This window comes from Patella vulgata, chromosome 2 (assembly GCF_932274485.2).
Source record: "Patella vulgata chromosome 2, xgPatVulg1.2, whole genome shotgun sequence".
Classification (NCBI taxonomy): domain Eukaryota; kingdom Metazoa; phylum Mollusca; class Gastropoda; family Patellidae; genus Patella; species Patella vulgata.
Window position 1 is genome coordinate 78,535,485 of NC_065880.2, and position 26,676 is coordinate 78,562,160.

Here is a 26,676-nt window from a genome sequence, read left to right on the forward strand (position 1 = left end):
TCTAAGGAACAGCCATGGTTTTCCATATAGATCAACGTCAGTCACAATATAAGGAGTCCAATGGAAATCGAAATAAATGTGGTTTAACCTCCGTTTGTTATGCAGCAATTCGGCTAATGAAGACGGCATACACCATGCAGTGTGTTATAAAGGACATTTTGCTCAAAAAGAGGCATTTGATGAAATTCCATCTAGCAATCACAAAATAATGAGTCCACTGGAAATGGAAAGAAATGTGATTTAACGTCCTTTTGTTGTGCACCGAGTCGGCTAATGACGACGGACATACGTCACGCAGTGTGCTATTAAGGACATTTTGCCCAGATAGAGGCATTTCATCCCTCTGGCATATATAACAAAATAATGAGTCCACTGGAAATGGAAAGAAATGTGGTTTAACGTCCTTTTGTTGTGCACCGAGTCTGCTAATGACGACGGCCATACGTCATGCAGTGTGCTATTAAGGACATTTTGCCCGGACAGCGGCATTTTATCGATTTTCATCTGGCAACTGTTCTTTTACACATATGAACGAGTGCAAGGATATATATTTCGATTTATCGTTCCATCCGACCGACTACATACTTTTCCAACCACAGGAACTCTTTCGGTCGACACCGGCCTGTATTCTCTAAAGCTACTGATCGTCGATGGCATTTTACGGACAATATCTAACTTTCAACGGCTTAGCCACCTTAAAATGTATTCAAATTGATTAATAACAAATAATAAAAAAACAAAATTATATCCAGGTCGGATTAACATCTGTATTCAGTGAGAACTGGTATAACAGTTTAAAATCAACTCAGTCTAGTTAATAGATCAATATTTCAGTGAGTACTAGTATAACAGTTTAAAATCGACTCAATCTAGTTAAATGATCAATCTATATTCAGTGAGTACTAGTATAACAATTTAAAATCAACTCAGTTTAGTTAAATCTGTATTCAGTGAGTACTAGTATAACAGTTTAAAATCGACTCAATCTAGTTAAATCATCAATCTGTATTCAATGAGTATTAGTATAACAGTTTAAAATCAACTCAATCTAGTTAAATCTGTATTCGATGAGTATTAGTATAACAGTTTAAAATCAACTCAATCTAGTTAAATCTGTATTCAATGAGTATTAGTATAACAGTTTAAAATCAACTCAATTTAGTTAACAGATTAATCTGCATTCAGTGAATACTAGTATGGCAGGCTTGTACATATTGTCCGCAGAGAATTCCAAGGTTACGAAATTGCCAATCCATCATATCTTTGTAAACTCACATCACAACTTATTTTGTTTTTATTATGACAAAGGGAGAAGATGGCCCGCGCTCTCTTCTCACGACAGCGATTTTGTGTGTTTAAGGAGACTTTTTGATGTGCAGAGAGAGAGACAGATGCAGAGAGAGAGAGAGACAGACAGATGCAGAGAGAGAGAGACAGACAGATGCAGAGAGAGAGAGAGATGCAGAGAGGGAGAGAGACAGATGCAGAGAGAGAGAGAGAGATGCAGAGAGAGAGAGAGAAGGAGGGAGAGAGAGATGCAGAGAGAGAGAGAGAGAGATGCAGAGAGAGAGAGAAGGAGGGAGAGAGACAGATGCAGAGAGAGAGAGACAGATGCAGAGAGAGAGAGACAGATGCAGAGAGAGAGAGACAGATGCAAAGAGAGAGAGAAGGAGAGAGAGAGAGAGAGAGAGATCGTCCACTCCACACAAAACAGGGGGATCAGGAGAAAACATATGAGGATCGGCAGCCGACCCTTGTACGTGACGAGGAGTAGGGTTACCTGTCCAACCCCGTGGGTTTTCTCCGGGTCCTCCGGTTTCCTCCCACTGCTAAAGACTCCTACGGGCAAGCGAATTATTGAAATAAAATTAAACTACATGTTAGTCCCGAAAAGACCTAGTTTGTGTCGAGTGGACGTTAAACCCCATTTCTCTCTCTCTCTCCCCCCACCCTTCAACCAAGTAGCTTCGTTTATACCAGTAATTAGCTACCAGGAAAATGGAATTCGTTGTATTATTTCAAAATTCAAACTTATCCAGTCAATTCAGGGGAGATTTCGCAGTTTAAATATTTAACCACGCTTTTTAGAAAGAGGAAAAACGTGTAAATTTCGATCGGTCATGAGAAATTGTTACAACTTCAACACGTCTGGACGTCAATAATTGCATAGATTATTTTACACAATATACATTGATTATATATTGGATATACAAGACTACAATGTTCTATTCAATGTTGATCGAACAGAAAGATTATTTATCAACAGTTATTTCACTTTCTATAAGTTTGTCATCGCCTCGTCTAGACGCCTTTTCGATTCAATCGTAACCCATCGTTGACCATTGAGACGCGATCTTTATATAGCCATTTATACTGTCCACTTCTCATACAATCTCAGCTCATAATCATTTAATTTACAGCCTAGAAATGTTTCGCCACGCATTTTGGATTTAGATATATAGAATCTAGGTCTATTACGTAAATGGATAAATATATTAAAATATATAAAAGAAGTTTTAATTCAGATAAATGACTTGTATAATATTATCAAAATAAAATCAGGATTACTAAATTTATCTCCCATTATCCAACGAGCTTCCAATAAAATATATCCCCAACGGTATATTCTCCAATGCCTTGCTTCTTTCAATATATAGGCATTGTTTAGGGCGTTGTTTACCTTGCTCTTATGTTTCCAGTCCTAGCCGTTGCTAGATTAGTCTGACATTACCAAAGTTTTAGGTACATTATCTCCCTTTATCACAGACATGTGATACAACCTCGTAACGGAAGAGATTCGTTTACAGCTTTTGAAAGCTTTTTTTAAGTTGAAAAACTCACGGAAACCAAATAAAAAGCAACGTTATTGGAAGAAATTAAGAAGTTTTGGACTAAGGTGTGAAGTGGATCATATCATTATCATATTAGTGGAAATGTTCTAGCAACCGTGACATGACAGTTAGACATTTCTAAGAAACTTGGTATTCGCGATAATATTTTCTATCGAAGAATGTGAGGGGTCTTGAGCTGAGTCTATAACCAATCGAAAATAGTGACGAAAAATGTAGAGGCGGACTTGATAAGATGTAAGTAAACCAGCACCTTAGTCATCGCAACCAAATTCTTCCCTCTAACATGCCTCTTGTGCATTGTGCAGCTTTTGTATCGGTTTTCGCACTTTTTCAGATTTAATTGATAAAATGTACTTGTAAGTAAATCAGCGCTTTATTCACCGCGCAACCAAATTATTCCCTTTATTGATAACAAAGGCGGTAAATAACTCTAACATGCCTCTTGTCCAGCTTATTTATCGGTTTTCGCATTTTTCCGATTTAATTGTGTATATGGTTATTTGTTTTTATTACCATACAATTCTTGTGCTTCAGTCGATGCACAGAAAAAGATAATCAACAACTTTTCTGTTCAGAATTTCTGATTTCTGACAAGAGGGTAATAAATTCAGACGTTTGCGGTGGTTATTCCATGCTTCGAATCGTAATTTACGTTTAATGGTTATGTATTAAAAGCCGTTTTTAATCCCAGAGCAAAGATATCGTTATAGCTGATCAGATATGAAATGAAATAATTTAACATGATAACGCCACTGTTCGGCAATAAAATGCAAATGAAATTAGCCTGTTTTTTGTGAATAGAAGTTACAGGATAAGATTTTTATTGGATTGCCAATTCATGAAGGAATGATTTTCATTTTCCTTCTCTTTAGCACCTTAAAGCTTTTAAATCTCTTTGATGCCGACCAAAAGGAGATTTAAAATTAGGTTGAAATAAAATTGGGATAATGTCTTACTTTTCTGCAGGAACGGAACTGAAGACGATCTTGCACCATGCAGTGTGCTATGTCGGAAATTTTGAGCAGACAGTGGCTCTGCTGCCTACTGTTATTTCTAACTGTCAAGGGATCTTTTACGAGCACGCCAATGTGTACATGGGACCTTGGTTTTGGTTTTTCGTACCATCCGAATGACTAGACACTGTCTTTGCCAGATTCTGCTGTCTACTGTTATTCCGGTTTTCAAGTGTTATGGGGTCTTTAACGTGCTGTCACTGTTGTTTTTGTCCCACCCGAACGACTATGGTAAGATCTGAATGTCTTTATCTGTCGACCCAAAAGTTTAAACGTAGAGACTTTCTCCGCAAAACAAATCACTACATGGAAGTTAAATAACTGACTTTTTTATTTTATGCCCCAAGTCGTTTCATGACGGAACTAACAAGTTATTTGTTCCATGAAAGCTTCTGTGTATTACAGCCGAAATTACCGTTTTAAATTTAAAAAACAAAATCAGAAACATCAAGCAGAAGCTTCTTGGATTATACTAATGTCTGAAAAGTTTAATTGTGTCACAGAGGGGTGTTAGTGAACTGTTATAAAAGTGCCATTCGGTTTGTTTTGATTCAAAATAGTGCAATTTATACTTTAAACAGTTCTTAAGATTGAAAGTCACTGAACATTCTCAATGGTTATCAAATGATTGATGTGGTTAGTGCGCCTATCTTTTGTCCCTCCTACTGGTTTAACTGACACTGCGCAGTGATCTGTATAGCTTCTCATAAGTACATCTATTTTATGTTTTAAAAAATTCGGTTGATTTCAACCTCAGTAGCCAATACAGGCAACAGAGACAGAGATCTGTAAAGGGTCTCAAAAGTACACCAATAGAGGCAACAGAGGCTATATAAATCAACAGTTACGCTAACTGATTACACTGGATGTACTTCATTGATACAATTCGTTTGATGAATGGCAATTTGATTCTATGATTTTTTTTCTGTTGGTGATCAAGGGAAGATAAATTAAATAATGATGAATTAGCCCTATGGTCTTTAGCTATTGATACCTTTTATCTTGATATCATCCCAGGGTGAATCGTGTTAATATACTACTAATAACCTACCATATCCTCGTATTACTAATGTTGTTATCTTGTTCTAATTGACCACCAGATAAACCCCTTTGGGACACAGACCATTCATAGTTATCTGACTGATTTCGGGGGAAGATATGTTGATCATCGGCGAGACCAACAACTTCTTTTACAAGCTATGATATTGGGCTTGAATGACCAATAAAGTTTGATTTCATGCACTATGATAGAAGTATATATATATTCCCCTTTGTATATTTGGAATGAATCCGAAAAATATACAAAAACCAATCTAATTGTTTTTTTCAAAATTTAACTGGTAGTTTTTGGTAATTGTATAAATGTACTATTGTCATGTTGTTTTGTTTCTGATAATGTATTGGGCCCCCAAGCTCGGTCTGGGTTGTACCATTAGTCTATCGTTAATTTGTATAATTTGTTCTTCTGACCTCATTGAAGTCTCTCTAATTGATGATACGGTATTAAACCTTCAAATTCCGTACAACTTGCGTCATCCGTTGATACATTAATCTCCATCTCTCTATGATGGATGGTTGTTTCATACATAAACTAGTACGGAAGCTTTATCGAAAAGTACCAATTTGTCATTCGGGTTCATCCAAATTGTTTGTGTTGATACGTAATCATATTATGTGTATTAGCAGTAGCCAGCATTTAATCGTGCCTCAAAACAGATAGCCAAGTTCATCGGAATTTTCCGGTAGTTGGAATTCGATATAAGAGTAGGCCGTAGCGCCGCTGTCCGGAATTTTTTTTCTCCAAAAATATTACACTGTATGACGTCTTCATTAGCCTAGCGGGAGCAGAACAGTGGAAAGTTAAACTCCATTTCATTTATGACGCCCGCGATTTAAATCATGACCTCATTGAGTCAATTGACGTGGTGTCGATCCCAAGCTTGTACGTGATAAGGAGTAGGAGTACATTCGGAACAGGAAGTGTTTATCTCCTAATTGTATCATATGTGAGTCCCGAAATAACCTGGTTAAAATGTCTTGTGAATTAAAATTAATATAATATCGAAAACACGGTCCATCGCGAAAGTACAATAGAGCGGTATTATATTGAAACGTGTATGCTAGTAGTGTTGGTGTAGCGACTACGACTCTATACTTGTTCAATCAGTACAGATATAGAAGTCCTATACTACCCCCGTCTTCGTTAGCTTAGTCGGAGCAGCACAATAGAACGTTAAACCCATTTCAATTCATTTCATTTTCTATAATATTCCACTTATGAGGCCCCGTCCCCTCCCTTGCAGCCGAAAGTGTGTTTTAAATACAACTGGGCAAAGCGGAGGATGATGATGGTTGGCGGATGTTTAAGGCTATAGTGCGTGGAAGTAAATATATTTTCTTGTGTGTCAGAGTTACATAAGTTACCATCCTATTTATCAAATTTCGCTCTAGACCGAGGAGACTTTGACAGATTTGATTTGGAATCTGATTAAATGAGGAGACTGCAAATAGTTAATTTCCACGTATTCCATACTATATAGAAATATTATGCTTATTGATATTCAATAGTTGGAGACGTTACAGAAGGGTATGTGGAATTTATTGAAACAAGTTCGTGATAAGCTTACCTGATAGCGATAGACATTCGTGTATTGATGATATTGGTACGAAACAAATCGCTATTTGCGATTGGAGTTAATTATAGATAGTGCCGTTGGTACCTATAGACCTTGCATTCTGAAGCGTAGGGCCTTAAGTTCTAGGAGGCCCCCGGTCAAGGTTTATGATATCTTTTACTCTGCATTACACGCATTTTTGTCCTGTCATCATCATCGGTTAGATCTATTTGATAAGGCCAACTTCAAGTTTGGTCAAAGGTCACGAGATGTAAACAGGGCTGGCGCGAATCCCAACCCTAAACCTAACCCTGGATCTAACAACTATGCTTACCCTACATCATCCTAGGTCAGTGTTTATGTGGAGACTTGATCTCTCCCCCAAATTCTTAAACCTAATCTACAATCTCGCCAACATTCATGTGCCCTAACATTATTTACATCTCAGCGATCTTGACGAAAATTGAGCTGGCCTTAACAAATAGATTTAGCCATCAGGATCGGCCTCACTCAATTGTGTTTATAAAATACTTTCATCTTTCTATAGTAGTGAACGTGGGGATTGGGATGGGTCTAGTAAGTGGAATAACCTAGGGATCCTCTTCATCTAAATCAGGCACTGTTTATAGACAGTCTATTTCTGAATATATATGAATTGCTATGTATGTGCCCCGGTAGCCTACATGTCTGTTTCGAAACTTTAGTTTCTAAGGGCTGATTTAGGCCATTTCTTGTTATCAGTTAAGAAAACCTGGGTTAGTGACAAGTAGCTGGTCAGCTTAGCGCTATTCAACTATATGGCCTCTAGATCTACATCTAAACACTGATCTTTAACAGTTCTTTTAATTTGAGGGCAGCCGCCGTGGCTCAGTTTGTAAGACGTTGGCCCGCTAACCTGAAGGTCCCGTGTTCGATCCCGGTGTTGGCAAAGAAAGGAGAAATTCCGTCAGGATATTTTCGCTTGGTGTCCCTTGTCAGTGATGCAGGACGGGGGGGGGGGGGGTCTGGCAAGGGACAAAGTAATAGTCGTTCGGATGAGACTACAACCCGAGGTCTCGTGTACACACTGGCGTGCACGTTAAGGATAGCTTGACAGTTGGAATTCGATATAAAAGAGTAGGCCGTATATCCACTGTCCGATCAAAATCTGCGTCATAGCACAATGTATGCCCGCCTTCATTAGCTAAGTCAGAGCAGAACAGTAGAACGTTAAATCCCAGTTCATTTAAATTATTCTGTTGTTGTTCACTTAGTTATATATCATATTATAACAGAGTAGATATTGTCATTTTTGAAATAATTATTACGTTTCTTATAGACAGGTCAAACCAGTTCACAGTATACATTGAAATCTAGAAATTATCACAATATACACTGCTAAGATTGATGTGAAGTTAGAATCTGGATTCCGTGTAAATCATCTTTAGATTAACAAAGAAAGTATAATATTAAGAATAACAAAGAAAGTGGTATATTGAGATAAAAACGTCGTCATGGTAATAAAGCAAGTAGTCCCGGAAGGGTCTGTGTGGTGCACTATTGGTAGTCTCTATCATTCAGACAAATATTCTACGAATATTGATACACATTTTTGAATAATTGTGGACGCCTGTGTTATCCGGAAAACAGGTTGTATTTATCAAGTGGAATCGCAATATGATTTTTCAAGAAGGGATGCCACCCCACCCCACGACCTTTAATACCACACTAAACCTACGCTGTCGGTCTACAGTTAGCTCCGCCAGATAACAGGCACCAAGCTAGTTGACCGACATTTTAAGTCCTAAATCGGCGATTTTAGTCGAAAACACTAAGCTTACTTCTAGAATTTTGGGAAGTATTGATTGCGTTTCTATTAAATGAAACTGAAAAGGATTACTTGGTCTTTGTGTATTTGGCAAATGTAAAACGGAGTAAAAACGCATTACAACATAGAATTCTATTTTTGGATATGACGGCCATTCGGGGCAGAGATCTATTCCCGAAGTTTGAAGTAGATGGATCTTTGTGTGCAGAATGCCTCAATACAAGCCTGACAACTCCCAAAGCGAGTGGTAATGCCCATCACCGCTACTTTTTAATGTATTAATGTATATATACTAGTAAGTACATAGAACGACACACGCAAACAAAACCGATAAGACAAACCCACGGACATGACAAACTACACAGACATTGTGCAAGAAATAAACAACAAATATTAAATCAAGAGAATGGATCGGGGGGGGGGGGCTCAAAAAGAATTATTTTGCAACAATTTCAATACCGATTGCATAAACCCGTTGGGCAATGGTTTTAGATATTTACTATATTAACTTGTGTAAGTTTAGTTTTGCGAATCAGATGTTTAACATGGAACAAGAACCAATTACTAAACACATGCTGGGACAATGAAAAATGTATCGTGGGGTCAAACCATGGCAACCTTGACCCCCATCACGCTCAATGGACGGAATTTTTCGGCTTGAGAAAATTTGGCAGGAAATAGAAAGACACGATTCGTGATGATTTATTCGCGTTCAATCAGAATTAATCGATCGGTTCCTCGAGTATTTCCAACTGACTGAATAAAACGCACTTTCACCGATACACACAACAATTACTCTGTCGAGTAAATCAAATGTTGACATCAACACGTGTGTTTTTTTCTGTAATAAGTTTGTTTTCAATTACACCAACTGAATGAAATAAATTCCTAATCTTGTCATTACATGATTTGTGGTTCCGGTGTGATTTCTAAGTACGATGAAGGGTACCGACTACGAAACTATTGATTCCATACATAAATGGTTAAAAAAAAATGAAAAACATCATTTGATTATTTCCCTTGGCTAGTAATCTGATTGGGTATAAAATGTAACAGTTATTTCCTCTAAACCAACAGAGAGAGAGAAATAGGGTTTAACGTCCACTCGACATAAGCTAGGTCATTTCGGGACTAATGATTCAATTTTATTACAATAATTAGCTTACACGTAGGGATCTTTAGCTGTGAGAGGAAACCGGGGGATCCGGCGAAAACCCACGAGGTTGGACACAGGCGCCCCCAACTCCCGTCTCATGTACACGCGGGGGATAGAAACCACAGATGTCTTGCACATTTATGAAGTTAACATAGCTTTGAATTTTGATTGTACGTTTAGGTTAAGCCATTAAAAATATAGGTCACCAGCCAACTAAACTTAATTTGAATAATAAGATTGTCTGGCGATTTTCGAAAGAAATTTCCATAATTTTATTGTTTATCATTAATTTGTGAACCTTCATAGCAATTCTTTGTTTTATTTTAATGTAAAAATTATGCAATGTTTTGCCATTATGTCATTGGTGTTATGTCAACCAACCTGGTGTTGATGCGAAAGGTCAGGGGGTGATAACTCTATCAGTAAGCCTGCAATTATCCCAAGATGGCGTCTTGTTAAGACGTGTAGTCAATGGGAGATGTTCATTATGATAGGAGTAATAAAATGTCGGCATACTTCATTTTATTCATGAAAGTGATTTGTATCTGTCATAAAGTGGATGAGTTGATGAGCCATCTTACATCAGATACGACAACCAATACTGTCTGATAGTGTATTAACTTCTTTTACTTGTCTTATCCGTATTCTAATATTCACCCCTTAACAATCACCAAGATGGCCCCTAACAACCTGGATTCTCATATTTCATGACAAATGCAGCTTTTGTGTGTTCTCTTATTAAATAGAATATCCGTTTTAATTAGGTGACAGACGCAACGACCGTAAAAAGTGCACGATCTCGTACAAGAATAACATGTCTCAAACAAACAAAAAAGACTAAAACAAAACCGGTTGAGGTACGTAAAGAGTACTCGATCTCATCTAAGACTTGTACAAGAATGACATAGTCAATGACAATACAGCCGGCGTGTGTTTTCTTATTAAATGGACTATCCGCTTTAATTAGCTGACAGGCGCAACAACCGTAGAGAAGTACAAAAATGGCATAGTTCATGACAAATGCAACTTGTATGTATTTTCTTATTAAATGGACTATCCGCTTTAATTAGCTGACAGACGCAACGACCGTAAAAGGTGCATGATCTTGTACAAGAATCATATATTTCAACCAAACCAAAAAAAACCCACTAAAACAAATGGATTGAACTACTTTTATATCCTAAACTAGAGACAGCTTCATTTTTTTTTTTTTTTTTTTTTTTTTTGTATATTCATCTAAAATTGAAAGCATCACTTTTCCTCTTCTCTGTACAATGGTGTGATTTCTGGAGTCATTTTAGCTTTCAGGCAGTTAGTTGATAAACTAATGGACTTTTAAAAATAGTCGTAAAAAATAAGGTTATTTTTAGTCACAACAGAAGATCAACAGCGTTTAATACAGGATATCGAAGAAGATATATAATATTTTTTTTTGTTCATTTAGAAAGCTTTTCAACATTTTAAATACAAAAATAGGCAACTAATTATTCTTTCGTTTTCCGTGTAAATTCTAACACGGAGTAAATATCACTCTTAACGAATTTAATTATTTCTCGATTAATTCACCTCCACTACGATGTGTTGGTGTGGATCAAAAGAGAAGAATAACACACCAGTATAATTTGTAAATAATGTTTCTTGTGGATACTATGTGTTGAAATCCTTCATACAAGATCAAAGAGAAATTCTACAGTTTTTAGATCAATTGGACAGATCTATGTAATTTAAATTTAGCATACGGGAAGGATACATAATGGCGGATTCAATTCAAACAGTATTGAAACAGTATTATAAAGACATTTTATATATTTTTCATTTATTTCATTTATTTAATAGTAGCACACACCTAATTATTCCGGTACATGAATAAGGATTAACGAGTAAATGATATTTTCTTCAGCAAAGTTCACTAATAATCAGTATTGTTATTTAGAAAATGAAATGAAATGAAATGAAGTTTAACGTCCTACTATTCTGCTCCGACTGGGCTAATGAAGGCAGGTATATGCCATGCAGTGTGCTATGAGGGAAATTTTGCCCGGACAGCGGCGCCTCGGCCTACTTATTATCGAATTCAATCTGCAAAGGAGTCTTTTACGTGCAAGCCAATGTGTGCACGGGACCTTGGTTGTTCGTCACATCCGAACGACTAGATACCTGTCCTTGTCAGGCCCTCCGTCCTGCACCACTGACAAGGGGAAACCACGCCGGGAAATCCGAATAAACTTTCTCGGCCAAAACCAGAGCAAACCCGAGGTTTTCGGGCTAGCAAGCCAGCGCGTCAGTCTCTTAGCCACCATGGCGCCTTGTTATTTAGAGGGGTGGCAGTGGCTCCAGTGTTGGCCGAGAAAGTTCCTAGAGACTTTCCGGTGAGGTTTACCCCTTGTCAGTGGTTGCAAAACGGAAAGCATGTACGAACAAAACTCATCCTGCGTATGTCTACACATTGTCGAGCCCGTAAAAGAACCCTTCAGAGTTGAAATTTAAATTCAAAATTTTCCTCATAGCACACGGCATTATTCCGGTTGGAGCAGAAAAGTAGGACGTTAAACCCCAATTCATTCATTCATTCATTCATTCATTTATTCATTCATTGTTATTTATTATCTGACCATCCGGCGTGGTTCTCCCTTGTCATTGATGCAGGTCGGAGGTGCTGGCAAGGACAGCTGTCTAGTCGTTCGGATGGGACGAAAAACCGAGGTCCCGTGTACACATTGGCATGCACGTAAAAGATCCCTTGACAGTTGGAATTCGATATAAGAGTAGGCCGTAGTGCCGCTGTCCGGGCAAAATTTCCCTCATAGCACACTGTATGGCATATGCCCGTCTTCATTAGCTCAGTTCGGAGCAAAACAGTAGGACGTTAAACCCCATTTCATTTCATTTCATTATCTGACCATATCATATAATTAGTGTTATTAATCCTGTCTAAATGGATACAACTACATGTGATTTACTTTCTCTATTTATATCCCATGTAATTATTAAGTTGGGCGTAAATCTCTTTAATCTGTCATTTTATTAACAAGTTTAGTAATAAACACAAAAACATAATATGCAAAGCAATTACAATTTTAATTCCGTTGAGGGTTCTTTGAACGTTATCAAGAAACATATAATATACAGAATAGTTACAGTCTATAACAAAAGTTTAGGGACACTTTGTGAAATTGCCTCAATTTTGACAATTTTGATTCGATCGACGAATTCTAAGATCTCGTTTGTCCTAGTGGAATGAAACATCGTATTTATCTTCCTACAAACAGTGAACGAATTCACTCAAATTGGCCAAATTATGCAGGTTGGTTGATGACGTCATGATCGTGATGTGACGTCATCAACCGCGACGTCGTCGTATGAAACGTCAACGTCAGTTGACGGCGCATATATATTCTAGATTGTATATATGAAGTTTCATTCCACTAGGACAAACGAGCTCTTAGAATTCTTCAATCGAATCAAAATTTTACAAAGTGTCCCTAAAGTTTTGTTATAGACTGTATATACAAAAACAGGTAACAACAAAATAACCAATAAAATATTTTTCTGATGAATTATCTTTCTGTGAAATTCTAATAGTAAGTGCAGGATGACCGCACTACACGCAAAACAAAAATCTACAAGATAAACCTGCGGACAAGACAGAAAAAGTAATACATTTAAAACTTGAACTTAAACATGCATTATGCAAGAGCTAAATCTGCCTATTGCAGGTCTTTCTTTAGGCCTGAAATGTTTTCTAAAGTATTAATTAGACATTAATTAATAGATGATCCAGGCCTTAATCAACTCTCGATGGCATCAGATTTCTCCGATATTAAATAGATTAGAATGGTTCAGCGATACTTTGATTTAATCAAATATGGAGGACCGAGACTTAGCTTCGATCAACCAGTACGGTGGTTGAAATTATTGTACACGTCTGTCAAACCTTCAAAGGCTAATATCTTCGCTTGCAATAGAGTAATTTGAATGAAATTTTTAACTTATTCATTTTACATCATCTACTTTCGAACTATTATAGCAAGAATGGCTAGTTCTTTATCTAAATCTTACATAATGTATCTTTAAACATCTACAAAAAGTAATTGATATTAGCATTTTAAGTTTATTTTAGTTTCAAGAGTCATTGTGCTCGGTCTATTTTGTTACGACGGCTTTTATATGACCATTAAATACGAACTGGAATCTTCTCGTAGAAGAATAAGCGGTGATTAACTAACTCGAAATTCGTCTCCTTAATGCTTATATAGTATGTTAAATAAATAAAAATCAACTGTGTATTTGAATATCTAAGTCATAGGAATTTCATATATAAAAAATAGTCGCACATGAGCATAGTAAACCCTGTTGCTCTTTAAAAGTTAAATCTATTAAGCGGACACTAGGCTAATGAAGACGGGCATACATCATGCTATGGGGGGAATTGTACCGGACAACGGTGGCTCCGCCCACTTTACGTCGCATTTCAGAGAGAGAGAAATGGGGTTTAACGTCCACTCGACACAAACTAGGTCATTTCGGGACTAACACATGGTTCAATTTTATTTCAATCATTCGCTTGCGCGTAGGGGTCTTTAGCAGTGGGAGGAAACCGGAGGACCCGGAGAAAACCCACAAGGTTGGACAGGCGACCCTACTCCTTGTCACGTACAACCGGGGAATGTCGCATTTTAGCTGCCAATGGTTCTTTTACGTGTATGCCGATGGGTACACGGTACCTCGCTTCTTCGACCTATTCGTCTTGCACCATTGACATGTGGAAATCACGCTGGAAAATTCCTACTCGAACCTTACTCACTGAGCCGTCGTGGTTAGGTAAAAAGAAAGGGTATATGCTATGACAAATAGTTCATAAAGTAATGTTATTTAGAAAAACATTTATTATGTTTATGTGTGGATATTTGTTATAACCGTAAATTGAATTCTGTCTAGTTAAAATTGGGTCTTGGTTGTATTAATGATTGGTACTTGCAAATGAATATGTCTGAAATGATTTGGTGAGATCAAGTTGGGGGCACGTATAATGTTTACTCACAGGGTTTACACAATCCAGATTGAAACTTCTCAGACGAAATGAAACGAAATATGAATTACAATTTTAAGGAAATTAATTATAACAATATCATAGTTTGCACACCAAGAGCAACAAAACCATGAAGTCACACGCTGTGTTGTGAGGTGGGACATAAAGTTCTCAAAACTGTAATCTGTTTTCCTGAATTGTTGTCTCTTCCGAAACATGGGGTATTACTCACACCTATAGATATTGTGTTTTTTTAATAATTACAATCTCGTCATATTACTATATCATTGCATATTAGTACACTACGACTATAATTTTCTATGATTCGGGGTAAAGTCTAAAATTAGAGCCAGCTGCAGATTTCGTCAACGTCGCGAGATGTAAACAGGGTTAAAGTATATAAATATTGGCGAGGTTGTGGGTTAGGGCTAGGTTTAAGAATTTGGGGGAGAGGTTAAGTCTCCACATAAGCAAATGTACCTCTACCCTATCAAATTCAAAAGTACAACAGTTTGAGTTGGTTAGATTAATTGTTTTGTTATGGTTTTTTTTTCTGGGGGGATAACCATTGTATCGTAAGTGGTTGTTTCGATTCCCGCTTGTACGTGACAAGGGTCGCCTGTCCAACCTCGTATGTTTTCTCAGGGTACTCCGGTTTCCCCCCACAGCCAAAGCCCCTACGCGCAAGCGAAATATAGAAATAAAATTGAACCAAAGACCCCTACGCGCAAACGAATTATTGAAATAAAATTGAACCATATGTTAGTCCAGAAATTACCTAGTTTGTGTTGAATGGACGTTAGACCCCATTTCTCTCCCTCTCTCTAGATTAAATTCTTTGAATAATGGCTTATGTACCAATATTGCTATATATGTCGTTTTAGTTTACTTTCCTATTATCACGATGTCTAAAGATGTTCAAATATCGTTTTCCCAAAAGCTGACGAAATTCATAAAATAAATCTTGTGGAAGAAAGATCGGATTACTGTGGCTTTTTAACAAGAAAACATTTTATATGTCCGCCTGGAAGAATGAAAAGCAATTACTGCGTGGTATTTCAATCAACTACTCTAATTGGGAAGCAATCTTTGCGCATAATATATGACCGGTTTACACACAGGAATGATTAAACGATTCAGTGTTCCCTAGAGCCGAGAACGGTTATTCCGCTGTACAGATTGCGGTTTCTGTGTTACATCTTTATATTGATGAAATCTTGACGTGCACCGATTGAATTATATTGATAGATGCATACCAAGTTTTGATAAATGGCTGCTGGGTACGCAACCTCGCTTTAGCTTTAGGCCAGACCAATATGATTTTCTGCAAAAATTGTCCTTTTTATTTTTCATGGAAATGACTTACCTGTCTATGCTGTTCAAAAGACTTCCAAATTTTTAAGTTTTGAAATTTAAATTTTAAACAAAACACCTTTGACATGATTCAAGTGGCTAATATTTTTTTTTATCAACACGCCTGAAGAACAGTAAATCAATTTGGTGTGGTGAAAAATTTGAATGAAGATTTATCACTGTTTCCAGGAATTAATTCTGATGATATTCCCAGAAGATATTTATTCGGGGATCAAGGACACAATAGGATAAATGGCTGCTGGATACGTAGCCCCCGTTTTAAATCCATAATAAATGGCTGAGACCACAATTAAATTTCACCGTCTTCTCGATAAATGGTTGCTGGATACCCAACCCCGTTTTAAGTCCATAATAAATGGATTCAAACCACAATTAAATTTCACCGTCTTCTGTATAAATGGCTGCTGGATACCCAACCCCGTTTTAAGTCCATAATAAATGGATTCAGACCACAATTAAATTTCACCGTCTTCTGTATAAATGGCTGCTGGATACATTACCCTTCTTTAAGTTAGATCTATTTCTGTATAAATGGCTGCTGGATACATTACCCTTTATTAAGTTAGATCTATTTCCTAAGATCAACTTCAAGTTTGGTCAAAGGTCACGAGATACAAACAGGGCTAGCGCTAATCCCAACCGTAAACCTCAACCTAGCCCTAGCCCTAACCTTATTTACATCTCAGCGACCTTGACGAAATCTTGAGTAGGCCTTATGAATAAGATCTTGACCTCTTAAAGTCTTTATAGATATATTCAGACCACAATTGCAATTCGGCTACATATTCCAATTTTCTCTCCCCCTTTTCTCCCCTTTTGCATGGCCATTTGTGTTGATTGTTTGGTCTAGTATCGAAGAAGAGGGTTTGAATTAAAATTGTCTCGAAGGTTTTGGTAAATATTCATGGTTTAGAGGCGGAAGGATAACATAGTTAAGCGGTTGGTTACGGTGATATGTATGGCGGATAGTTACATGTTTTAAGTATACTATTTCAAGTTCGTGTATCTGCTGCGCTGTCTGTGGTGAACAGCGCCCAAACGAATATTTGGGGAAAAGTTGGAGCCGGACGAAGAGACCAGAATTAACATTTTATAAATTATAAATTGTAGCCTGCCTCCAAATATAGATATTTGCAATAAGATTTATCCTTCTTTCCAGGAATTGATTCTGCTATTGTCAGTAGATATTTATTCCGGAATCTAATACAGGATAGGCTAAACAAAACCAGAATTTGATAAAATAGGGGTATCACTGCACTCAATTGGTATTTCGTTTGTCTTCAATGATAATGGTACGCCTGAGGATAAAGCTTTATTGGCTTAGTAATATTAGTTAATCCGGTGTTAAGTGGCTTTAAGTTTATTATGATATTTATCCTAGAACGTTTAACACGTTTATGATATTGATAATCGTTTTCTTAAGTGAAATGCTACTTGACATGATAGAAGATAAATCATTAATGAATTGAACCATAACTAAATGGGCAAACAGTCAAATCAAATATACTTTTATTTAAAGTCGTGATGGAAAAACCTTATTATGAAACAATATAAATAAATTTCATGAAGTATCATCTATTTATTCGGAGAAAAGATCAAAGTTAAGTCAATTTGATGTCTTTGTATTTGCATGGCGCAAAACAAACAGAAACGTCGCGATTCCGTTCAAATCGGAACCTCCGCACAAGAAACGCTTGGGGCATCAATACCAATCTACAAAGCAACAGTGTATATCTCTTGCGTCAGGAAGTATCGGTGTTCAGGGAGTCATTCTTCAAAAGTTATTATACTCACAAATAAAGATTAATGCGCCTAGGGCCGCCCAGTGTTTAGTTCACTAAGTGATGAATATCTAAATTGAATTGATTGAACTCTTAACGTGGCAGTAGAGAAGTCTTTTTTTCGTGTGTAATACTCTCGGGTTGTATTGTAATCCCTTTGTAATTCCTTCTATTAGAGGTGATACATATCCATTTAGAATTGAAATATCCTAAACAACCTATAACCTACTGCAACCTATACTACTGGGAGGGATTTAATTTGATATTAGGAAAATAAAACCAATTCACCAGTTTATTTCTCAATGAATTAAACACAGATTTTGATTTATCGGCGATCGCGAAGAGTGCATATAGCTCTGGGGTTTTTTGTGAACTTTTATTCGATTTAAGAACTGATAATCTTCTTAATGTCACGCCTTTAACATACCCCCGATTTCTCAATGTTATTTATAAGGCAAAAAGAGAATGGCAAATTAATTTCACAATTTGTTTAAAGGTTCAACCTTGGCTTAACAATAAGTCCTTTTTCTTAACTTAAAACACTTTATTGAAAGTGATTTTAACTATCTATTCTGGTACCTATCTAGGCTTATTCCCTGGTGCTTCATTTGACCCTATTGTCAGTTCTCTGTTATTTTCAATTCGTTTAAAGTTCAACCTTGGCTTCAAAATAATTTGTCTTCGTATACTTCTTCCTGACTTACTGTACATAAATACGGTTTTGCAAGTGATTTCAACTATCTATTCTATGACATATGTAGGCTAATTCCCTAGTGCCTTATTTAGCCTTATTGTCAGTTCTATGTGTCTTCTATTTTTATAGAAAGTGACTCAAGTAGACAAGTTACTACCGACACAGAAATTCTAACTAATCTCACTACTGAACACATTCTTCTGTAAACGCACAGTCTCTGATTGCCTGTGACCGTGAATTAATGTAAAGGATATGTACACATACAGATTGGACCCAGTTAATAAAGTTGATCAGAGTAACTTTTTACCCAACATAAACATTGTGGATTTATTACAGACTGTCAATGGAACCGTAATGAAACTATTGTTAGTCCTGTCAGTAACATTGAAATCAACTAATAAACCCAAGACTGACCCACAGCTATAAATTGTTCGATCAATTGTGCCAATAGACATTATCTGAAAGATGCCATGATTTACCCCGTTACAATAAATACTTAAAATTTTATCCTAAATCCCAGAGCTAAAAAAGAGAATTAATGGAAAGGGGGTTTATCGTCCTGCTGTTCTGCTCCGACTGGACTGATGAAGACGGCATATAAACCAGCAACCGTATGGAAGACATTATAAAATTACTGACTGATGAACCAAATCTCTATCTAAAACCAAATAACTTTAATATCAAACCGCCAACAAGTTTTTTTCTATGTTATGAGAACCGTTAAATGTCTTCAAGGAAACAGCCTTTGAAATGTCTGTGAAAGCCGCGACAATTGGAACTCTTTAGAAGTCGCACAAGTTCTTTTATTATGACAGCCAGAAGCCCCCGAGAAAGATCTCTTAAACTATTTCCATGCTTAAAATTGTTCAATCTTTAACTTTTTCAATGGAAGCTAAACACCAACCGAGTCTTTAGTAGCAGTTAGAAATGTCTTTATGGGATAATTCTTTCGATGGGAGACTGTTTGAATGCGTTACCGATCTTATCTTTAACATTATATTCCCTTCAAAACACGAACCATTTAATATTTTCTATACTTTTATTTGATGCATCCTCACATCAACTGTATCATTAAAACTCAATTACACGTAACATCGTCGACAACCATGAATGCACACAGTAATGGCGAAACATTGTGAGCATCATCAGCATCTTTAAAGAAAGCAATGTAATCCTCGTCAGCAACAGCATCCAAACATTCACGGATAATGAATTAAATCTTTGCTAGCCACGTATGATACTTGATCCTTTACAATAATTATAAATATTTCATATCATTCAAAAAACACAATCAACGAGATTATTAAACAAGTATAGTAGAAATAAAACCACCGTCATGAGTAATGGACAATTTGGTATCACTGAAACCAACATTATCATGATCTGGTTTAGGGTACGTCCACCACAAAAGAATATGTTAATGCTGCAGACTTAGCTGGAAATTGGAAAACAATCAATTAAACTCCAATAGATCTACGTGTATCTTATCAATTATGTTCTTTTCTTCTTTTTTCAGAGTGATTATTTGAGTTTAGTTGAACAATGTATGAATTTTGCGTGTGAGTTAATGGATTTATGTCGTGGTACAACTGAAGTAGAAGCTGTATTAAGTGAAGGTAGTGGTGAAGCCTCTACAAGAGATCCGTTATTTAGATTAAAGATGGCTGTTAGTTATGAAGAGAGAAAGGTAACATAATTTAACATAATTTTAATCCAAAGTTTACGGGACTAATGTTCAATTTGACGATTGCAAACGCCTTTGTCTTGGGGGAAATGTTTTAAGAGAACTGCGGCGATTCGGAATGCCTCCATGTTAAAGGTCAACCTGACAGGGTTGGTAATTACATTTAAGAAACTAATGTCAAATAATTCCCGATATTATTAGACTGTCTGAGGAATTATGCATTATGGATGCCCTTTTGGGTACCGAATATAAGCGTAGTATCTCCAATTCGTTTAAGAAAGTAATGCCAAAGATATTCCAAGATATGCATTAAAGCGTCTGAGAAACTTTGAAGCATCTTCCCATAATGGATTATCGATTGCACTGAGCTCGCCTGTAGAGACAAGAGGCGAATGTTGAATTGTACTGTTTTTATCGCCAATTGAATTTGATGTTTTTGGTTCACCTTATTTACATGTTTGTTCTGATATCAGAATCTGTTCACTAGTCACATTAATTGAACTACATGCGATACAGTCAGGCCCGTTGCCACGATGGGGTGTGGTGCTACAAAACCCGCCTCTGAAATTGCGTACCTCCAATATAAAAAGCGTGTGCCCCCTGAAAGACATAAAGCAGCACCCCCATCCAGATAGATGCAAAATAAATCACCAATGACACAACAATTTTTCAAAAAATTTTCTGGGTATAGGTAAGGAAACCCCGTCGGACCAACCACCTCCCATTGGCTCCCAACCCCTCAAAAAATCCTAGCAACTGTCATGTTTATATATGTACTAAGTATATGTTTATATATTTTGTAGTTTGTAGCACATCCTAATTGCCAACAACATATGACTAGTATCTGGTATGGATCTGAAATGGGCTTTCTACAATCTCTCAGTTGGTACCGTAATCTCATCTACCTGATTTTATTCCTGCCCACCATTCCCTTCTTATGTATTATTTATATATTTGCGCCAAATAGTAAGGTAAGTACAAATACAAAGGCACGTGAAATAGGGTTTAACGTCCTACTTTTCTGCACCAGCTAAGACAGACAGGCGTACACAGTGTGCTATGAGGGAAATTTTGCCCGGACAGCGACGCGACCGCCTACTCTTAATTCTATTTCCAGCTGTCAGTGACAAGCGGAAACCACGCCGAAAATCCTAAGGAACTTTCAAAAGTATAAAACTAGGAACGATTCTAATAATAATTTTTGTTTCAAAAAGGAGATACCGGTTTTTATATAGGTGTTGTTCGAGCAAGTTCCTGGGGATTTGGCAGCAAGGCAAAGTGTCTAGAGTAGGATGTAGCGTTATAGCCCGCGCAAAATTCCCCTCATCTCACACTGCATACTATAAGCCCGTCTTCATTAGCCCAGTCGATGCAGAAAGGTAAGTCGTTAAGTCCCATTTCATTCCATTTCTCTCTGTTAAAATTAATCTGATAGTTATTGCCAGTAAAAATCTCCAGCGGCAAGAGACAATCAAAATTGAGTATATTGACTTGATTCTATATATGTCGATTGTGATTAAAATAAAGAACCCTTCCAATATCTGATATGATATACAACCTTTAGTGTGATTCTCTACCAGCCATTGGACATGTTTGATTATGTCAGAGTGTACTTTCATTTTATATATTGATACTGGAGAAAAGGGTAAAAATCTATATTTAATTTTCTCATATATAACGTCCCTTAATATAACCAAAAAGCCAATATGACGTAACGGACACTTGATAGGAACTTGTCTCACTGAACTTTGATTTAAAACTGGTAACCATGATAACAACTGGCATCAATAGTTCCTCCAACAGATAGACTGGTTGAGTTATGACAAGGATGACCTTTAAGGCTTATCTTGATGTAACTTTCTAGACTCTAAGTCAAAGTTTATTATCCTCTAAAAAATAAATCCAATCCATTTATAGCAAGTTATAGAAGCCCGGGGTTGATACAATAGATTCATCCTCATCTTGATGTAAGCAAATACTGGACTGTACACCGACTAAGATGAGATGTATTAAATGCTATTCTATATGATAGAATGTAGTTCTTCGTTTAATTATGGTTGATAAGGGACTGAAATCTTTAATCATTTGCAGGTTCAAGGCTTAAATGCATGTATATTATATTGTTCACGGTGATTATTTCCAATATTTCCATACTCAAAATCTTATTGGATTTTTACGCTTATTAAACGTTAGGATTTCTTTTACATGGTGGCTGATAATTCTCATATCACATTGCTAGACTAGAAAGCAAGGATGCCTGATAACATTAATTAGCTAGCCTACCTTTTAAAGTTTATGAAAACCAGAATCATTTATTGTCATGAATCAGTTTTTAATCATACGAATTTTTGAATATGTATATTAATTTAGCAAACTCTAAGTGTTTAAAGGAGGCAATTCTCTAACTCAATATCATCCACATTCTTCTACATTGGAAACACGACTTATTGGTCAGTTTAAATCAACATTGATGTTGTTATCTTACCGTAAAAAGAAGAGCTTCTGATGCCAATATCTAAGACAAAATTTTACAATTGGCACACGAATCGCGTGTCGGAATGCTTTCGGGCGCCATTTGTAATGAAGTGACTCGATGAAACTGGAATATCCAGACGCCAAAGACTGCCATTCCATTTGGACTCTTCAGTAAATCAGTATATATTATTAATTATTATATGCGTTGCGACCCATTTCTAGGTGCCAAGGAATAGAGATTTAGCTCCTGTAAACCCCATTATTCTTTAATAATGCCCTTTGTATATTTCCTCCGTAACGTCACGTATTTGGGTAGCCTAACAATTTAGGAAGCCACGGTGGCTAAGTGAGGAAGGCGCTGGCTCAAAGGCTTGGAGGACGCGGGTTCGCTCTTGGTGTTGGCCGAGAAAGTTCAACGGGATTTTCCGGCGTGGTTTCCTCTTACCAGTGGTGCAGGACGGTTGTCTAGTCGTTCGGATGGGACGAAAAACCGATATAAGAGTGGGCCGTAGCGCCGCTGTCCGGGCAAATTTCTCCTCATAGCACAATGTATGGCGTTTACCCGTCTTCATTAGCAGAACAGTAGGACATTAAAAGCCATTTCATCTCATTTCATTTCCGATCCAATTTAAGAACTAGTTTTCAAACCTATTTGAGAAATCTTGAAGCTTGTAAGTTTGGCCATAATTTGTCATATTTTAACCCCATTTAAAGATAAGAGAAGAGCGTGGTTGGTTTTTATAAGTTAATAACAATATTGTCTCATTCTTGTGGGTTTATGGCGTTGTCGGATTTTCACTTGATTTGAATTCGATCTGCTGCTCAACGCCCATTGATGATTAAATCCAAAAATGGATAATCGAGACTGTTTTTCTTTTATCGCATCGATTTTAGTAATGATGATCGGGGCTAGGCATAAAATTCAATCGCTAATATCTCGGTTAAGAGTGGAGCAATTTGACTGAAATTTTTGAGCATATCCCCTTTACATTATCTAGTTTTTAACTATTATAGTGAGAACTGCCAGTTCCTTGTTCCTTTTCTAATCTTCCATAATGCATCTTTGAAGAAAACGGGGTGGTTATGTTTGATCTATTTTAGACTTATCTAAACGACAATAAAAAAAATTGTTATCTAAAATAGTTTGTTTACACAAAAGTTTAGTGACGTAAAGGTTTTAAGGAAGACAGATTTTGATCTGAAAAAAAGGAAGTAAATAAATCAAAGCATTACTTATTAACTATTTTAAAGAGGGGTTGCTGTTTTAACTTTGACTCGATGTAACCTCGGCATACATTAATAAAATCAGTCTTTTGGAATTATAATCAAATTTCTTTCAATGCTATCTTTCCGTTATTTACTCCACAGGTGCCATGGTGGCTCAGTGGGTGTGCCTCTAGCTCACTTAGCGGGAGGTGTCGCACTCGACACAAATTAGGTTATTTCAATAATTCCTTTGCACTTAGGGCTCTTTAGCAGTTGGGGGGGGGGGGGGGTGGAGAACCCGGAGAAAACCCACGAGGTTGAACATGCGACCCTTCTCCTTGTCACTTACAAGCGAGGAATCGAAACCAAGCCACTTGAGTCAATGAGAGACCATTCGGTCACCCCCCCCCCCCCCCCCGGGTTCGATTGAAGTTTTCCAGCGGGGTAGGAAAAACATCTAGTCATTCGGGTAGGACAACATCCGCGGTGCGGGATAGACGTTGGCGCGCACGTAAAAGAACCCTTGACAGCTGGAATTCGACAAAGAGTAGGCGGAATCACGGCTGTACAGGCAAAATTCCCCTCACAGGACATTTTATAGCGTATGCATGTCTTCATTAGGACGTTAAGCTCCAATTTCATTTCATTTTTTTTTATTTTTATTTTTTTTTTGCTACTTTGAAGTGACCAACCGAATAAACGTAACAAAAATAACAGTTATTTTGGTATAAATATAAGTAAAAATATTGTATCAAACTCCGAGGAATTGAAATTGACTTGATGGAAAACTTCTTCCTCATCCTTCTAAATCAATCTTAATTCGTAACAAATCACCATTATAATTCGCCTGATATCCCAGTTACAGTGCAGCCGCACGAAGTCACACAGTACTTTTGTCATCTCTATAAAGACAGAACTCCGATTTACCGTTTGTTGTACGGGTTGCCTTATCTAGCAGAATCTACAATATTCTTACACAAAACTTTGATATTTTGTAAGGTGTAGATACCATAGAATTTGATGAACCGATAAGTATGAGATCATTTAAATCCAGTTCAATCTCATATACTGAAAATAATCACAAATTGGTGGTTTGTTTTTAAATAGAGTATATCAAACTAACATTTGAAATCAATGCTCTTCTTTAATATAGTAGAAGATAACTTAAAAAAAATTTCTGTACGTGTTGTCATGGCGCCCTTATTTGTGGTTTCCCTTACCTTTAGAAACTTAATCATACATATATAATGTAAAATGTAAAGTAAGTCATCGATGGTTTACTTGTCTTTGATATCACTATTGTGCACTATTGTGCAAGCAGACGTTAAACCACCAGCTACTACTACTACTACTACTACTACTACTACAACTACTACTACTACTACTACTACTACTGCTGCTGCTGCTATTGCTGTTACTGCCACCGCCGCCACCGCTGCTGCTACCAACACTGCTACCACTGCTGTTACTACTATTGTTACTGCTACTACTACTACTACTACTGCTGTTGCCGCCGCCCGCTCGCCGCCGCCATCGCCGCTGCTGCTGGTGCTGCCGCTACTACTACTATTACTACTACTATTACTACTTCTACTACTACTACTACTACTACTACTTAGTAGTACCACCGCCACGACTACTACTACTACTACTACTACTACTACTTCTAATACTACTACTACTACTACTACTACTACTACTTCTACTATACTATTCAAAAAAAGTAGGGGATATTTGATTTTTAAGTGTTATTAAAGTCACCTAATGAAACTGACGAAGAAACAAATGACAAAATGAAATGAAGTTCACATTCATCGATTTATTCCAAATGATCGTTAGACTAAGTAAGGCACAGACTGACCATTATAAGGGTAAAATGATACCCGGGGTCAAACAGCAAAGTTACCACAGCATCACAACCAAGTCAGTAACGGGTAAATTCTCCTCTGTTTGCCAAACAAGCATTGATCCGACGTGGCATACTCCTAATGAGACGTCTAAGGTCATTTTGGTCCAGATTGTCCCATTCCTGTTGCAACGCAGCAGCAAGTTCTTGGACATTGGCAGGACGTTGTTGACGTTGACGTAACCTCTGTCCAAGCATGTCCCAGACATGCTCGATGGGGGAGAGGTCGGGACTCAGTGCTGGCCAAGGTAATGTGGTGATGTTCTGTTGTTGGAGGTAACCTGTAACGATCCTGGCCCTGTGACATCTTGCGTTGTCATCCTGGAAGATGAAACGGCGGCCATGACGTCGTGCGAACGGCACAACATGGACTGCCAAGATGTTCTCCCGGTAGTACTGGCCTGTAACACGCCCTGCAACAACATGTAAAGCCGTTCTTCCAGCAACAGTGATGCCTCCCCACACCATAACAGAACCACCCCCAATTCGATCATGTCTGATGACGTTAACGTCTTGGAAGCGCTCGTTTCGACGACGCCACACCCTCCTACGTCTGTCCAAAAAATCAACAGTGAACCTTGACTCATCTGAAAACATCACATTGCTCCAGCGTCGATTATCCCAGTGTTGACGATCCCTACACCAACGACGTCTTGCCTGAATGTGATGATCTCTCAAACAAGGGATCACGCGAGGACGTCGGGCGCGAAGGTGACCCCTATGCAGTCGATTCCGAATCGTCTGGCCACTCACTCTCACACCAGTGTCTGTTTGAAGACGAGCGCTGATCTGATTTGCTATGATGACACGATTTCTCAAGGCCAAGGTACGGATAAATCGATCCTGGGCTTGAGTTGTCGCCCTTGGTCGACCTGAGCGTGGTCTGTCCTGTACAGATTGTGTATCACGGTATCTGGACCATAGCCTGCTTATGACAGACTGAGAAACATTCATCGTCCGTGCCACAACCGCCTGTGTTGTGCCGATCTGTAGCATGCCAAGGGCACGTAACCTTTCATTTTGGGTAAGCCGACGCATATCAAAATTTGTTTTCTGGTCACTAAAACAATTAAACTGATGTTTC

At 37.5% G+C, this 26,676-nt stretch overlaps 1 protein-coding gene across 3 annotated transcripts in view; it reads left to right on the forward strand.

Annotated features, from left to right (window-relative positions):
• LOC126811755 (short transient receptor potential channel 7) overlaps positions 1-26,676 on the forward strand; it is a 164,377-nt gene that overhangs the window by 102,621 nt on the left and 35,080 nt on the right. For all 3 annotated transcript variants that reach the window (XM_050537642.2, XM_050537641.2, XM_050537643.2), the window contains 2 exons: positions 19,838-20,008; positions 20,809-20,976. In XM_050537642.2, coding sequence (XP_050393599.1) covers positions 19,838-20,008; positions 20,809-20,976 — 339 coding nt within the window. The remainder of the gene's footprint in view (positions 1-19,837; positions 20,009-20,808; positions 20,977-26,676) is intronic.